General features: G+C 36.7%; 1 protein-coding gene across 2 annotated transcripts in view; it reads right to left on the bottom strand.

Moving 5' to 3' along the window:
- The window catches only part of AEBP2 (AE binding protein 2), a 72,357-nt gene that overhangs the window by 15,099 nt on the left and 40,467 nt on the right, over positions 1–16,791 (bottom strand). The window contains exon 4 of one of the 2 annotated variants that reach the window (XM_047066077.1): positions 2,521–2,707. The exons of the other annotated variant lie outside the window; for it this stretch is intronic. Within the exon in view, the coding sequence (XP_046922033.1) occupies positions 2,521–2,707 (187 nt within the window). The remainder of the gene's footprint in view (positions 1–2,520; positions 2,708–16,791) is intronic. 2 annotated transcript variants of the gene reach the window in all.

Below are 16,791 nucleotides of genomic sequence, written 5' to 3'. Positions count from 1 at the left end.
CACCAGAGCTTTTGTGGGGAAATGTTTCACCAGTTGGCATACTCAATACAACAACCTAAATAGCTCTTTTTTTTACTGGATCTTTCTTCAAAAGGAAATAAGCAAACAACATCAAGTAATAAACTAGCAGAACCCACAACACTAGGAATGCAACAGGAAATCAGTAAGAAAAAAATATCTGACATTTATGGAATAAAAAAGTCATGATTTTACTTAAACACTGAGAAACAAATTCCCTTCCTGTTAGATTTGTGGCTACTGGGAGGAAAATAAAGCATACTCTATTCTGTCCATGCTCTCCAAATACGCTTTTTCCTGAGCATGATAAGCACTTAAGAAAAATAGAAACTAAAATAATAGTCTCCAAAGCAGGTCTTGCCATGATCCATTAGGGTAAGGGAAGAAAACAGTATCACTACTTTTTTTATTCCATCTCAATGTTTTTTTCATATATCCTTCTTGGTAATTGTTTTATAACGTGCATGAGCAGCATTACCTGTGTGTACTGTGTAAGTACATGTTGGGATAGGGTGCCCAAGCATTTTTTTTTTCTAACTGATGAGCTGTACAATCAAAAACTTCTGGAGACCACAAAAATAGAGACTCTATTTTCCTGTGGTTCAGAATTAAACATACCATCTGATTTCTTTTTTTGCCCTTCAGGTATGGTATTATGGGTATCCTTCCCAAGAACAGTACTATAGTTATGTAAAAGAATATTCTTAGGAGATGCATTCTTAGAATCTATGTTGTAATCAGAACAAAAAAACTACATATATAGGGAGATAAAGCAAATATGGCATATTCTCTAAATGAAGGATATGCAAGTATTTATTGTACTCTTCTTTCCACTTTACTTTGAAGTATGTTAAAACAGAAAAGCTTTGAAATAAATTTTATAAATTGTATCAAAGAGAAAATGACTTAAGCTGCAGTTCTACTGTTCATTGATATACTTCTCTCCCAGTTAAGTGAAAATGACCTTTCTGAATCACATGAGGAAGGCACTAGCAAAGTGATGATTTTACTACACTGCTACAGATAGGCACATTTTTAAAGAAGGAATGGACTGCAACAGCAGCAACCCTGCCATTCAAATCTTAATAGTGACTGCTCACAACGACAGCTCCTGAATCTTTTAAAGCTCATATACTCAGGATTATCTTTATTCTCCCCCCATAAAACAGGAAACAAAAAGATTGTTTTTCCCCACCACTCTCCCTACACAGCCTGTTTTACTAGTTAATACTGGAAAAAACAACACTCTCAAAAGAGGCCATATACTTAAGCAGGCACCAGTCCCTCCTTCTCTAAGAAAGAACTAGATATTTAACTAACCCATTCTCTTTAAAAGAACTAGCAAATTGCATAGATACTACCAAATAATACGAAACAGTCAGTAAGTTTAAATGATTACTACGTATACACAGAGATGAAAATAGTAATGAGGCTACTGAGTCAAAGAGGCGGGAAAGTGATTCCCAACTTTGAATACCATAATATGTATTTAGCAATTTTCTGTGTGACTGCAAGTACCACATCAATATTCAAGTAAAAAAAAAACAGATGTAATTTCTGTTTTTCTAAAAGGAAGTCAAAAGGAAAATGGATCCATAACCTAAATTCAATAGCCAACTTTGAAAAATAAACATTTATTTCAAAAATAAGAAACTTAAAAGAGAGCTTAGAAAAGTTTGTCACCCACGGTTTGTTCATTTGTCCACTGTAGCTTTGTAGTAACAAAAAAAAAATTGAACATTTTAGAGACAAGCCTTCTAGTCTGGATTAGTGTCTGGAGTCTCTTCTACGTTCTAATCAAATCCCAAGAGAAAAGGTAAGGTACAATCTATTTTTTTTCTATCTAGTTCACCCTTGCAGTGGACTCCCTTTCAATAACAGCTTCAGTCAATTCTCGCTCTCTATTCAGGATGTGCTGAATCAGCCAGCTGACACCACAAACCAGGCAGAGTGCTAGGCTCTGGAGCTTCAACATCAATTCCTGCTCCCCGCATATATAAAACTTATCATCTAGACTATATCCTAAATATTGAGGATACATTTCATAATCTGGTAATTAAACATATTAACATATGTGTTACAACACATTTAAGTACAGAGACACACACTACCAATAGTTTTGCTATTCACACATACCACTCTGCAGCAGATTGGTTACTTTTACTTCATTATTACCTTTAACATGTTCAAATTTTCTAAAATACCAACACCGCCATATTTTAAATTTTCTTGTTTTACAGCAGAATCAAAGGACCCCTCAAACTCTAACTGTATACAGACTTTGTATTCTAAGGCCACATATACTTACCCTCTCTTAACTAGAAAGGTAAGACAAAACATACATCACTGAACTCTCACACTAACACCCAAGGGATCCCATCTGTTTATTACTGTTAACAAAAATACACAGAGTTAAAGAACAGTAAAACCTGAATTTGCATGAAAGCCCAACATAGAAACAAAAGCTATCTACTACATACAGATTTTTAGTGAAAAACTTACGTAATGAACGTCGTCTTTTGTTCTTTAATTTTCTCCTTTTGTTCATTCCAGCTTTAGAAGGAGATTCTTCTTTGGCCTTTGGCTGGCTAGAAACTTTTGAGGAGTTCTGCTGACTGAAGTGTGTGGGTACATGGCGAGCTAGCCCTCCCTGAGAAGCAAAGCTGGCATTGCAGCCACCAACAACACACTAGATAAAGATAAAAAAGGATGTCAGGGATGCCATGCAAGGCACAAGTATATGAAGGAGTGAATATTCTGTTATTTTCAGAAGTAAATGAGTAACACTATAGAACTATTCCAGATAGAAACTACGAGAGATTACTACACCCTTTCTTTTTATAAGGTGCCCCAAATAATACACATTAGGCAGTGGCAGAGCTGGGAAATAAAACTCTAGTGTCACGACTCTCCAGTTTACTGCTCTTCCCACTGTACACAAGACAAAGATAGTGAGATCTTCTTCCCAGAAAAATCGGGTTTTGAATTAATCATTTTGCTAAGAAAAACAGTAACTTTTTTTTAAATCAGAGAATTACAGATCCTGACAATTACTTGGGACTCCTAGATTTCTTTTTTAATGTTTATTTATTTATTTGAGAGACAGAGCACGAGAGCGCGATGAGCATGGGAAGGATAGAGAGAGAGGGAGAGAAAAGAATCCTAAGCAGGCTCCGTCCTGTCAGCACAGAGCCTGACGCGGTGCTCAAACTCATGACATGTGAGATCATGACCTGAGCTGAAATCAAGAGTCGGATGCTTAACTAACTGAGACACCGAGGCACCTGGGGACTCCTAGATTTCTAAAATTATTTTTATCTTAACCATATATACTACTTCAATACATTCAGCAGCCTCCCTACTGTTCTACCCTGTTGTAACAGGGAAGAAATACAGTGATACTGACTTTTAAACAATTAGATCCAGCCACTCCGAGAAGACTTACCCCCTCAGGGTTGGTTTTACCCAACTCGTTAAGTTCCATTAAATACTGCCTGCCTCTTTAGCCTTCAGCACTTGCCAAGACTGAGATAACTACCCAAGTCACCTGGCAGATCTGCTACTCCAACAATGAATGCAGAACGTTTAGATATCACTAAAATTATAATAAACAAATTACCTACAGTACAAAGTGTATGACATCTAACAAGTGAATGTTAGTAATTAAAACAAATGCCATTTACAAAATGATCACCACAGCAAAATTCATAGCTAGATTTCCAGGGGCTCTTCTATTGGTAACTAAGCCAATTTACTTAGATTCTGACTTGACAACCAAACTCCAAGCATCCAAATCCGCCAAATCATGTCAAACACCAAATAAATCTATCACATTGTTCCTAGGTGGTTCAACATACAATAGAGTTTATCTAGATAATACCACAAAAAAATGTACATGTTTCCAGTCTCTTTCTTTCAATCCAGGCAACTTTACCATTTTAAACTTCAACTCTCTACTAGGGATCATATCTTTATTCAGTCTCTCTAAATCTACCCAACTTAAGAAAAGTTCATCCCTTTGCAACTACATGGATGGAACTTGAGGGTATTATGCTAAGCAAAATTAGAGAAAGACAAATATCATATGAATTCACTCATATGAGGAATTTAAGATACTAAACAGGTGAACATAAGGGAAGGGAAGCAAAAATAATATAAAAACGAGGGGGACAAAACCTAAGAGACTCTTAAATATAGAGAACAGAGGGCTGCTGGAGGGGATGTGGGGGGGGGGGGGCTAAATGGGTAAGGGGCATTAAGGAATCTACTCCTGAAATCATTGTTGCACTATATGCTAACTTGGATGTAAATTAAATAATAATTAAAAAAAACTCATCCTCCTTTGAAGATACCCTCACACTTTCAGACTGCTTATCTACGTATCGCAATTAATCCTTTCTCCATGTATTTTGAAGGCAAGAACATACTTATACGAATATATATACGTATACATATGTGTGTGTGTATCCAGAACCACCTTGCAAATCATAGCTATTTCTAAATATACCTGAAGAACTCAACTATTTATAGATTCTGGTAAAACTGATGCTGGCTGAAACATTTCAGAGCAAGCCCCTTAGGCAGTGCCATTCATAAATATTCTATTTATTCTGTATACAACAGACCTTTTATGGGCTTAATGGCACTCAGCATTGCTAATAAAAACCTTTGCCCATTCTAAGGTGTACACTAAGAGGCAGAGGAATGATTCAAGGTTTTAGTTCAAATACTTATTTAAAAAAAAATTTTTTTTTTTTTTAAGGGCACGGGGCAGGGGGACCAGAGTGGCTCTCAGTCAGTAGAGCATCTGACTCCTGGTATCGGCTCAGGTCATGATCTCAGGGTGGTGGGATCGGGTCTGTGTCAGGCTCAAGCACGGAGCCTATTTGGGGATTCTCCCCCCCCCCCATTTGCACACGCGAGCTCTCTCTCCCTCAAAATAAAATAAAAAATATTTACTCTATGTACTATGCACCATGCAAGATGCTAGAAGTATAAGGATGAATAAGACACAGTACCCCCCTGAAAGAGCTTACAATATGTCAGTAGGCATATGACACCTTAAAGAACTACAGTTAGGCTTAGGGGGCAGAGTGCTATGGGAACCCTGAAAAGGAGCAATTAACCATATCCAGTGCTTGAAAGTATTTCACTCAATTCTTTTAATATTTTTTTAAATGTTTATTTCTGAGAGAAAGAGAGACAGTCAGTCAGTTTGAGAAAGTGCACGTAGGGGAGGGTCAGAGAGAGAGGGAGACAGAGATCCAAAGCAGGTTCTGTGCTGACAGCAGACAGCCCCAAGTGGGGCTCGAATTCAAGAACCACAAGATCATGACCTGAATCAAAGTTGGACAATTAACCAACTGAGCCACCTAGGTGCTCCTCATTCAAGTCTTACAATGACCTTATCAATAGTGTTACCCTCAGCCTGTATCAAGAATGTTCAGCTACAGATTCTGGCGATGAAAAGTTTAGCATCTAATGGTTACTGAATTCTTAGAATTAAAAAATTTATATTTAAAAAAATATATATATTTCAAGTGCCAAGAAAAAATAATGCTTTTTAAAAGTTTCCATCTCCTATTGATTACCACACTGCCATAGAACGACACTGTCCACAAAAGCCACTAGCCAAATGTTGCTACTTAACACTTTAAGGCAACTGTAACTAAGAAACAAAATTTTAATTTTATTTAAATTAATTTTTATTTATTGAGGTGAAATTCATGTAACACACTACTTTAAAGTGTATAATGCAGTGGTCTTTAGTGCATTCACAACATTGTATAACCACCAGCTAGCTCCACATCCTTGTCAACACTTGTTATTTTCAGTTTATTTTATTAATCTTTTATTGAGGAGGGCACCTGTTGGGATGAGCACTGGGTGTTGTACGGAAACCAATTTGACAATAAACTGCATATTAAAAAAGAATAAATAATAAATAAATAAAATCTTAAAAAAGCAAAAAAAAAAAAAAGTAATCTTTTACTATTAACATTCAGGCCAGCCCTTCCATTTTAATTTCCAATTAAATACCTGATACTCAATTTCACTACTGAAAAACTTTTAAATGTATCTGCAATAGCTTGCTATGTGAATCTACCTCTCCAACTACAAATTTTTGAAATCTAAATAAAGATCAAGTATTCAGCATCTGAAATGAGAAGGCTTAAGTAAAATTACCCTCATGGGTTAGTTTTACACTGTCCAACACATTTTAATCATTAGATACCTATAGTACTAAGCACTTGAAATATGGCTCTTCTTAAAAAATATTTTAAGTATAAAATATGAACTGAACTTTGAAGATTTAGTACCCAAAAAAGCAAAAACTTTCATTAATTCTGTATATTGCTAAGATGTTGAAACAATACAAGGAGTTAAGCCAAAGATATTGTTTAAATTATTTTCACCCATTTCAATTATTTTAATGAAACACTGGAGAATTTAAAATTAGATATTTGGTTCACACATATTTGTGTTACACAGTACTGCACAGAATAAAGCCACAGAGTATTTATTTTTCTTACTTTTCAATTTTAGAAGATATCATCCCTGTATTTCCTAACATCTACTTTAAAAACATACATTAATTGTCTTTGGTGGCCCATGTGTCAGATACTTTAAGGAATACAATGTAAGTAAGATAGTCTTTGCCCTGGAATTCCCAGTTTAATAGTGGTTATTCAAACAAATCTGTTGGAAAAACATCACATTTCAAACTTCCGAATAGCTACCTGAATACAATTAAGGCAGAGATGACAGTAACAGTTTCAGATCCAAGCCCCCAGGTTTAAATTCAGAAGGATTTTGTGATATAATTCGATCCAGCATTACCCTTAATTATAAGGGTACCAATACACTAGCAGATACATTTTGTCCCAGAATCCTTCAAGACTGCAACGAATAGGCCCTGAAAGCATCTAGAACTGAGTAAATATCACAAGTGTATTTTAATCAGTGGTGATTCAATGCTCTGGAAACGAATAATGAGAATTCTACTAGAAAATAGTTTTATCTTTGCTTTTAATCATTCATCCATCAAGAATCATAAACAAATCTAAAAAAGAAAACCTAAAAGTACAATGAGAATTTAAAATGAAGAGCGTCCTTTATTAAAAAGAAATACGAGAATCACACACATTTCACTTAAATACAAATTTTACCCTAGAAAATAATTCTACGCATCATCTAATGAAAATTCCATCCATTATGTATATATCACAGAGAACAAGGTAAGAGACAAATCAGCTATTGCCTCAAGTGGACTTTCATTCCTCTCAACAAGAGCATTTCATGATGAATGTGGTTTTAATGTTCAAAGATTCATTTTTTCCCCAACACATACAATGATCCATGAATTCAAGCCACCACATTGATGTCCTGATTTCAACAATCAGGGGAAAATCTGGTTGTTGGATACCAAATGCTTTAAATGATCTATTTCCCAAATCCACTGAAATACTCTCTATATACTGACTACTATTGTGGTCAAGCAGCTGTTCTAAAATGTGGAATCACTGTTTTTATTTTTTGCCCCAAACATGTTCAAATTAAGCAATACTAACAATGTCTTTTCTAGTACTAAGACTGCCTTATTCATATATTCCCAGAAGTGCTATGAAAATCTACAAGGGGCTACTGAAACACCGAGGACAAAACATCAGTTTCACAGGAGACATGGTAGTATTTATTAATAAAGTAGGTAATCTAAAGAAAAATAAAAATTCCGGGCAGGTAGAAATGTTGGTTTTTTTAGTTGTGACAAATGTATCACAGTAATATGAATGAGGCAACACTAAGGGGAACAAACTAGGTGAAGGCACATGAATAGTCTGTTATATCTCTGCAGCTTAACTTTTCTGTAAATCTAACATTTTTCCAAAATAAAAAGCTTTTAAAAATTCCATGTAGAGGGATGCCTAGGTGGCTCAGTCAGTTGAGCGTCCAACTCTTGATTTTGGCTCAAGAATCTCACGGTTCCCGAGATCGGCCCCCATGGTGGGCTCTGCACTAACAGTGCAGAACCTGCTTGGGATTCTCTCTTTCTGTCTGTCCCTCTCCACCCCTCCCCTGTTCACATGGGTCCACACACTTGCTGTCTCTCTCTCAAACAAACAAACAAACAAACAAACAAAAAATCCAAGTAGAAAGCACAGCCACAATGATTGTGATTCATTTGAGAACTACAAGTAGTTCTTATGGCTGGAACACTACAGTAAGGAACAAATGAGTCATGAAGCAGATAAATAACAGGTATGAAGATCTTATTATGCATCATGCTAAGAAATAGGGATTTTAATTTGGAAAGAGAAGTTATCATGGATTTCAAACTGAGTGACTAACAGAACCACAGAAGATAAACGGGGGATAAAAGAGTAGAGTGAGAAGTAGCAGTCATATTCAAAATATAATGAGGATCTGTGCCTGGGTGGCTCAGAGTTAAGCATCTGACTTTGGCTCAGGTCATGACCTTGCGGTTCATGGGTTCCAACCCCACATTGGGCTCTGTGCTGACAGCTCAGAGCCTGGAGCCTGCTTTGGATTCTGTGTCTCCCCCTCTCTCTGCCTGTCCCCCATTCGTGCTCTGGTCCCTCTCTCAAAAATAAATAAACGTTAAAAAAAATTTTTTTTAATATACAGAGGGTCAAATTGACAGGATTTGCTAATGTATTTACAGGAGTACAGGAGAAGTTAAGAGAGGAATCAAGAATGATACAGGGCTCTTAAAGTCAGAGCCCTTGATCTTACTATTTACCGAGTCTAGAATAGAACCATGTTTGAAATGAAAAACCTCAAGATTTTGTCCATGTTAGGTTCAAGATACTCTATTAGACATCCAAGCCAAATATTCCATTCTGGAATCCAAGAGGGAATATTGTTAGGGCTAGAGATAAACATCTGAGAGTAATCAGAATATAAAAAGTATTTACTAGTATTTAAAACCAAAGGACACCTAGGGTAAGAACTTTGAGAGCACTCTCCAACATTTAGAAGTCAGGTATACCAAGCAGAGATCAGCAAAACTGACTAGACAGGAGCAGCAGCCAATGGCTTTGGAAATAGAGGTTGGAGGGATGAAGAATAGGCAAGTGTGGTATAAAAGAGGACTAGAGGGGCACCTGGGTGGCGCAGTCGGTTAAGCGTCCGACTTCAGCCAGGTCACGATCTCGCGGTCCGTGAGTTCGAGCCCCGCGTCAGGCTCTGGGCTGATGGCTCGGAGCCTGGAGCCTGCTTCCGATTCTGTGTCTCCCTCTCTCTCTGCCCCTCCCCCGTTCATGCTCTGTCTCTCTCTGTCCCAAAAATAAATAAACGTGGAAAAAAAATTTTTTAAAAAGAGGCCTAGAAAAGAAAGGTTACATCAATAAAAATAAGATCCCAGGGGCGCCTGGGTGGCTCAGTCGGTAAAGCGGCCGACTTCGGCTCAGGTCATGATCTCACGGTCCGTGGGTTCGAGCCCCGCGTCGGGCTCTGTGCTGACAGCTCAGAGCCCGGAGCCTGTTTCGGATTCTGTGTCTCCCTCTCTCTGACCCTCCCCCGTTCATGCTCTGTCTCTCTCTGTCTCAAAAATAAATAAATGTTAAAAAAACTAATAATAAAAAATAAAAAAAATAAAAATAAGATCCCAAATATGACATGCACACAGTACACACAGCTTATCTTTTTCCCCTCAATGCTTTCTCCCCCCCTTTCAAAGACCATTGAACTGGCAGTCACATTTACCATAGAAATGCTACTTAGTTAGTATAGAGTACCTGGAAAGAGAAATATCTTGTAGAACAGTAATTCTGAAGCCTAAGCACACATCCAAATCACCTAATTTTTTTTTAAAAATGTTAATTTATTGAGAGAGAGGCAGAGCAAGCAGGGAAGGGGGCAGAGAGAGAGGGAGAGAGAGAATCCCAACCAGGCTCACGCTGTCAGCACGGAGCCCAGTGCAGGGCTCAAACTCACGAACTGTGAGAGTCGGATACTAAACTGAGTGAGTCACCCAGGTGCCCCTCAATTTTTTTAAACATAGCAAAATGCCTGGCTGTGTGCCCCAGATTCTGATTTAACTAGTCCTGGATACAACTCTAGCACCAGGATTTGGACAGCCAGTAGCACAATTCATACAGTAAAGGAAGAACTACTTCAGTCTTAACAGCTTTCCAAATAATGAGATCCCTGTCATTGTCCAATGGTGACCAACTCGTTTTTCTTTTGGGGGAATAAAAGGAATCATTTTTTGTCTTTTAGAATCATGATGACCAATGCAGTTATTATTCTTATTTATAGTCAAATAATTCCATGTTTGGTCAGCAGGAGCCTCCTAATAAGCACTGGCTGCCAAGGCTAGGGAGCTTCAAATTTTTTTTTTTTCAACGTTTACTTTTTTTGGGGGACAGAGAGAGACAGAGCATGAACAGGGGAGGGGCAGAGAGAGAGGGAGACAAAGAATCTGAAACAGGCTCCAGGCTCTGAGCCATCAGCCCAGAGCCTGACGCGGGGCTCTAACTCAAGGACCACGAGATCGTGACCTGGCTGAAGTCTGACGTTTAACCAACTGCGCCACCCAGGCGCCCCAAGGTAGGGAGCTTCAAATACAGACATACAAAATGTCAAAGAAGAATTAAAGATAGCAGAACAGGGTATTTAAAGCTTCATATTATTACAGAGAATGTGTCTTAAAAATAAAAAGACTCTTACAAATATATATATTAAAATACATATATATATGAGGTGATGGATGAGTTAACTAGATGGAGAGAATACTTTCATAACTGTATACACGTATCAAATCACCACGATGTATAATTTAAATTTCTTACAATTTTATTTGTCAATTATACCTCAAAAGCCTGGGGAAAAAAAGCAAGCGATTTAAAAATTATCAAAATCAACTATCATTACAAAACAGGTCCATTAAAGAACATGAGAAGGAAATTATTTCATCATCCACCACAGTGAATACCAGTATCATTCACTATGTAACAAATTACCAGAAACTGCCTGAATGCACAACTGTAAAGTTATCATAGGTTAAATATGGTTTGATAAAAAATTTTTTCTTTATCAAGAATGTAGGCTAGGGTTTTGATTCCAAAACACCTAAAAAGAATGGTTACTTTATGTATCAAGCTTGAAAGAAAATCTGAGTTTTCAAGCACTACTCTAACACAATGAGAAGTTATTCAAATGTGTCAATATTACAAATGGAGTCAATCATATTGAGCTACAGGACGCTATCTGCTGAGGAAAAGTCACAATCAATAAATTAACCCGAGATAATTAAACAACTATACTCTGTTCAAAGTAAGGAGAAACATGTAAGGGAAGCAAAACTACATATCGAGCTTATCTCATAAAAAGTATAACTACATAATTTCAAACATATACAAATCCATCAAGACAAACCACGGCCCCATTAGCAATAAAGGAAATCAAAAGAATCACCAAATATGCTGTATATAACTACTTTTTTTTTCTTCAGTTAGGCAAAATATGTATTTCTAAGTGTGGTGGTATTGAAGCCACTTGGCTCTGATAAAGCTTAACACCAGATAACAAGAATCAAATTTAAATTGAAAAGGAAAAAAAAGACCAATAGTTTAAAATATTGCCATATTCTACTACTGTGAACACATGTAATGTTTTGTTTGCTTTTAAAGATTTTAAGTAATCTCTACACCCAATGTGGGGCTCAAATTTACAATCCCAAGATCAAGAGTCCCATGCTCTACCAACTGAACCAGCCAGGCATTCCAACACATGTAATGTTTTCCAAACCTTTAATAACTAAAATATTTCACTACATTTAACAAAATGGCAGCAGCAACTCCCCTTCCCACAAAGTCTAAATGTATATATAAAGCACAGGTATATATATCCGACAAAGTGAACGTGAGGTGGGGGAATTTTATCTAGGAACAATCCTTGTACTTTAATTATCAAATATAAATATCATAAAAGCCCTTGGCAAAGAAACTGTATTTGCATTTTAAGAGTACACTGATTTTACAAAACTAAAGTTTCATAAGCTAACATGATTATTTTCATATGATACTATCTTCTTATCAGACATTAAGTTTAGGAAACATAAAACTAGCCTTAAACCTAATGACACATCCACGACTTTCTTTTATTTCTAATAACAAGTTACTTAGGTCTTAATGGCTTTCAGTTTCAAGCCTCTGCCATTGCCAACACTACAATGGAGACTACTACCCTTCAAATATTTAGACAGTTGCCCCAGAAACTACATATATATTCAGATATATATATTCAGATATATTCAATATTTTAAAATCTGATTAGATGAGCATCAAAATAATAATAGTCATGAATTACAAACCAAGAAATAAAACAAGAACACAAGTTAAGGGGCGCCTGGGTGACTCAATCAGTTAAGCATCTTACTTCGGCTCAGGTCATGATCTCATGGTTCGTGGGTTCAAGCCCCAGCTTGGGTTCTGTGCTGACAGCTCAGAGCCTGGAGCCTGCTCCAGATTCTGTGTTTCCCTCTCTGCCCCTCTTCCACTCACGCTCCATCTCTCTCTCTCTCTCTCTCAAAAATAAACACTAAGAAAAATTAAAAAAAACAAAACAAAACAAAACCCACAAGTCCATTCCTAAATAAATGATTAATTGGCAGACAGACATATAAAGAACAAAGAAGGCTCTATAAACAGAATACTTACCAAAAAGTTTAGATTGAGAAGCAGAAAACATACTCATTTTGTAATCCTTATATTAATAATTGATTCAGCCAAGAATCATCAATAGAAACTAAAAGTAATTCCAATGGGAAACAACTTATTTACGTACGTTCAAAGTATCTCTCCAAAACTATTATAAAGGGACAAAGAATAAGTTTACAGTGGAGAACTTGGCAAATTCCACGTTCATTAAGTGATCTAGGTAACATTATCTACGATGGAACAAACTGTCATCAAGTATCCCTTGACATAATAGTGAGAATTTTGTTGTATTTTCTCCAAAAATTCATAAACCCAATCTCACCATTACCAACAATCCCAAAACAGGGAATATACTACAAAATAAAAGGTTTATATTCTTCAAAAATATCAGTGCCATGAAAAATACAGAAAGGCTGAGAAAACTTTATGAAAACTAAATGCAATATGAGATCCCCAACTGGATTCTAAGCAGACGGAGAAAAAAAAAAATTAAAAACAAATAAAACCAACAAAAAAACCAAACAAACAAAAAAAAACCTGCTACAAAAGACATTAGTGGGACAATCAGTGAACTTCAATAGCTAATAGCATCAATGTTAAATTTCTGGGTCTTGACAACTATTCTAAGGTTATGTAAATGAATATCCTTGTTCTTAGGAAATGTACACACTGAAGTATTTAGGGATTTTGCTCCTCTCAAATGTTTTCCAAAAAATGTGTGTGTAGGTAGGTGAGGAAGGAGAAAGAGGGAGAAAGGGAAGGAAGGTAGACAGATGAAGAAACGGATGATGGATAAATATAGAACAAATGTAGTAAAAAGTTAATTGGTGAATCCGGGTTAGGATATATGGAATTTATACATTCATGTGAGAGAGAGAAAATATATGGGAGCTTTTCATCTTCTCTGCAAGTTGAAATTACTTCAAAATTAAGTTTTAAAACTCTGCATTTTAGAAAAAGCACCATAAAAAGTAAAGGAAAAAAATCAAAATAAGAAAAATATTTAATTCCTATCATAGCAGGGAAATGTTTTTCCTACTTTTAAGCAGATTAATAAGATTTCCAACCTAAAATTACAAAAATAATACAGGAAGAAAGGTAATGAAAATATATAGAAACATATTTACATTGTGTAATCATGTATTTACATTTACATTGTGTGTAACTACATGTATATATGTAGAAATGTACAATATCAATATACAGAAGCTTCCAGATGGCAGAACAAACAAAATTTTATGAGAAATGACAAGCTAGACCAAAATATCTGTTACAGCAAACATGTACACTTTATATTAAGCTTTGGGGTTTTTTTTGAGAGAGAAAGAGGGTGCAAGTGAGCAAGGGGCTGAGAGAGAGACAGACAGACAGACAGACACGGAAGTGAGAGAGAAGCAGGGCTTGAGTTCACCAGATGGGGGACTCCAGATCAACCAAAGTGGGGCATGAGCTCACCCGATGTGGGACTCAAACTCACAAACCGTGAGATCATGACCTGAGCCGAAGCAGATGCTTAATGACTGAGCCACCTAGGGCCCAATATTAAGGTTTTTATAAATCAGAAAGAAAAAATCCAGGATGCCTGGGTGGCTCAGTTGGTTAAGTGTCCGACTCTTGATTAAGGCTCAGGTCATGCCCCTCCCCCATTCACACAAGCTCTATCTCAAAATAAATAAACTTAAAAAATAACAATAAAAAGCAAGCCTATACATACTCTTTGACCTAGTAACATAGGTTTTAGGGATTTGTATTAGCTCCCAAAAGCAGTTTATAAAAATGTTAATTACATTGTTCTTTACATTGGGGATAATTGTGCAAAAAACGATCCATCAAGAAAGGACTATTAAATATGATAAACTATCACATAGGAATACTATACAACCACTAAAAAGTAATAAATTTATAAATGTGAAGCAATGTCCAATATAGAAATGAAAACGTAAGTTACATGTAGGTGCAAAATGATTCCATTTATTTCTTTGCTTTGTACAGGTTAAGAAATCAAATAAGTACTAAAAAATAAACAATGGTTTTCTATAGATGTTAAAGTTATACTATCTTCCTGAAGCTTTTCAGAATTAAAATTCTTTAGTAGTAGCAAGTATTACATTTGTTATACTTATTTCCATGTGACAGAGTGGAAGACCAAGCAACTACTAGGAATTCAGAAAAAATTTTGCTGGTCGTGAAATTCCAAGGTCTGTCAGAGAGGGGCAAATTTAGGTACTATATACTAAGCCCTTCCTTTCCCTATTCTCCATCCCTTTTCTTTATTCAGACTTCATCCTAAAGAATTAAATATTTTTAGCAAAAACAGTACACATTAAAAAAAACCCATATCAATTTTTAAAAACTTTTTTATTTTTACTTACGTATGTACTTTTTTCATTTTAATTTTTTTTGAAAGAGAGAGAAAGGGAGGGGCAGACAGAGAGGGAGACAGAAGATCTGAAGCGGGCTCTGTACTGACAACAGAGAGCAGCACACTTCGGGGCTCAAACTCAAGAACCATGAGATCATGACCTGAGCCGAGGTAGGGGCTTATGCTGCTGAGCCACCCAGGTGCCCCAAGGTAATTTAATCAATTATCCACACACAGAGCACAACTGTAGAGCAGCCACACTGTCATTTTTTTAAGGTATGAATAAAACCATTTTTTTTTTGGTGAATGCTTAAAGCATATTATAAACACAATGAAAAGGCCAAAATATACAATGCAAACTCCTTAGAATCAAATTCCAAGCTAAGATACAGTGAGAGGTAATAACAGTAATCTAAACACAAATATACAATACATATATTACACAAAAGCCATTCTGCATTATAAATTACCAGAGTACAAATGGTTAAGGACACAGACCCTGGGTTTATACTACCCCTGAAGTCCTGAATCTGCCACTAACTGCCCATGACCTTAGAAAATATTTCATTTCAGGGCACATGGGTGGCTCAGCTGAGTAAGGGTCTGACTCCTGGTTTAGGCTCAGGCCATGATCTCACCATTCGTGAGTCAGAGCCTTGCATTGGGCTCTGTGCTGACAGTGTGAAGTCAGCTTGGGATTCTCTCTCTCTGACCCCACCCCTGCATCCCCTCTCTCAAAATAAACCAAAACTTAGAGAAAAAAAAGAAAATATTTCTTCTCTTCCAACATCAATCTCCTCATGTATAAAATGAGGGCAGGCACCTGGGAAGGCTCAGTCGGTTAAGCAACAGGCTTTTGATTTTGGAAGGTCATGATCTCACGATTCATAAGATTGACACCAACACGGGGCTGCTTAAAACTACCACTGCGGAGCCTGTTTGGGATTTTCTCTCTCCCTCTCTCTCTGCCTTCCCTGCTTGCTTTAAATAAATAAACTTTAACATTCAATGCAATCCCAATCAAAATTGCACCAGCATTCTTCTCGAAACTAGAACAAGCAATCCTAAAATTCATATGGAACCACAAAAGGCCCCGAATAGCCAAAGGAATTTTGAAGAAGAAGACCAAAGCAGGAGGCATCACAATCCCAGACTTCAGCCTCTACTACAAAGCTGTCATCATCAAGACAGCATGGTATTGGCACAAAAACAGACACACAGACCAATGGAATAGAATAGAAACCCCAGAACTAGACCCACAAACATATGGCCAACTCATCTTTGACAAAGCAGGAAAGAACATCCAATGGAAAAAAGACAGCCTCTTTAACAAATGGTGCTGGGAGAACTGGACAGCAACATGCAGAAGGTTGAAACTAGACCACTTTCTCACACCATTTACAAAAATAAACTCAAAATGGATAAAGGACCTAAATGTGAGACAGGAAACCATCAGAACCTTAGAGGAGAAAGCAGGAAAAGACCTCTCTGACCTCAGCCGTAGCAATCTCTTACTCGACACATCCCCAAAGGCAAGGGAATTAAAAGCAAAAGTGAATTACTGGGACCTTATGAAGATAAAAAGCTTCTGCACAGCAAAGGAAACAACCAACAAAACTAAAAGACAACCAACGGAATGGGAAAAGATATTTGCAAATGACATATCGGACAAAGGGCTAGTATCTAAAATCTATAAAGAGCTCACCAAACTCCACACCCGAAAAACTA

This window comes from Lynx rufus, unplaced genomic scaffold (genome assembly GCF_022079265.1).
Source record: "Lynx rufus isolate CCGP_SWC_20201006 ecotype Redwood Valley unplaced genomic scaffold, mLynRuf1.p SCAF_7, whole genome shotgun sequence".
Classification (NCBI taxonomy): domain Eukaryota; kingdom Metazoa; phylum Chordata; class Mammalia; order Carnivora; family Felidae; genus Lynx; species Lynx rufus.
Note: the sequence above shows the minus strand (reverse complement) of the source record. Positions and strands in the feature narration are given on the sequence as shown.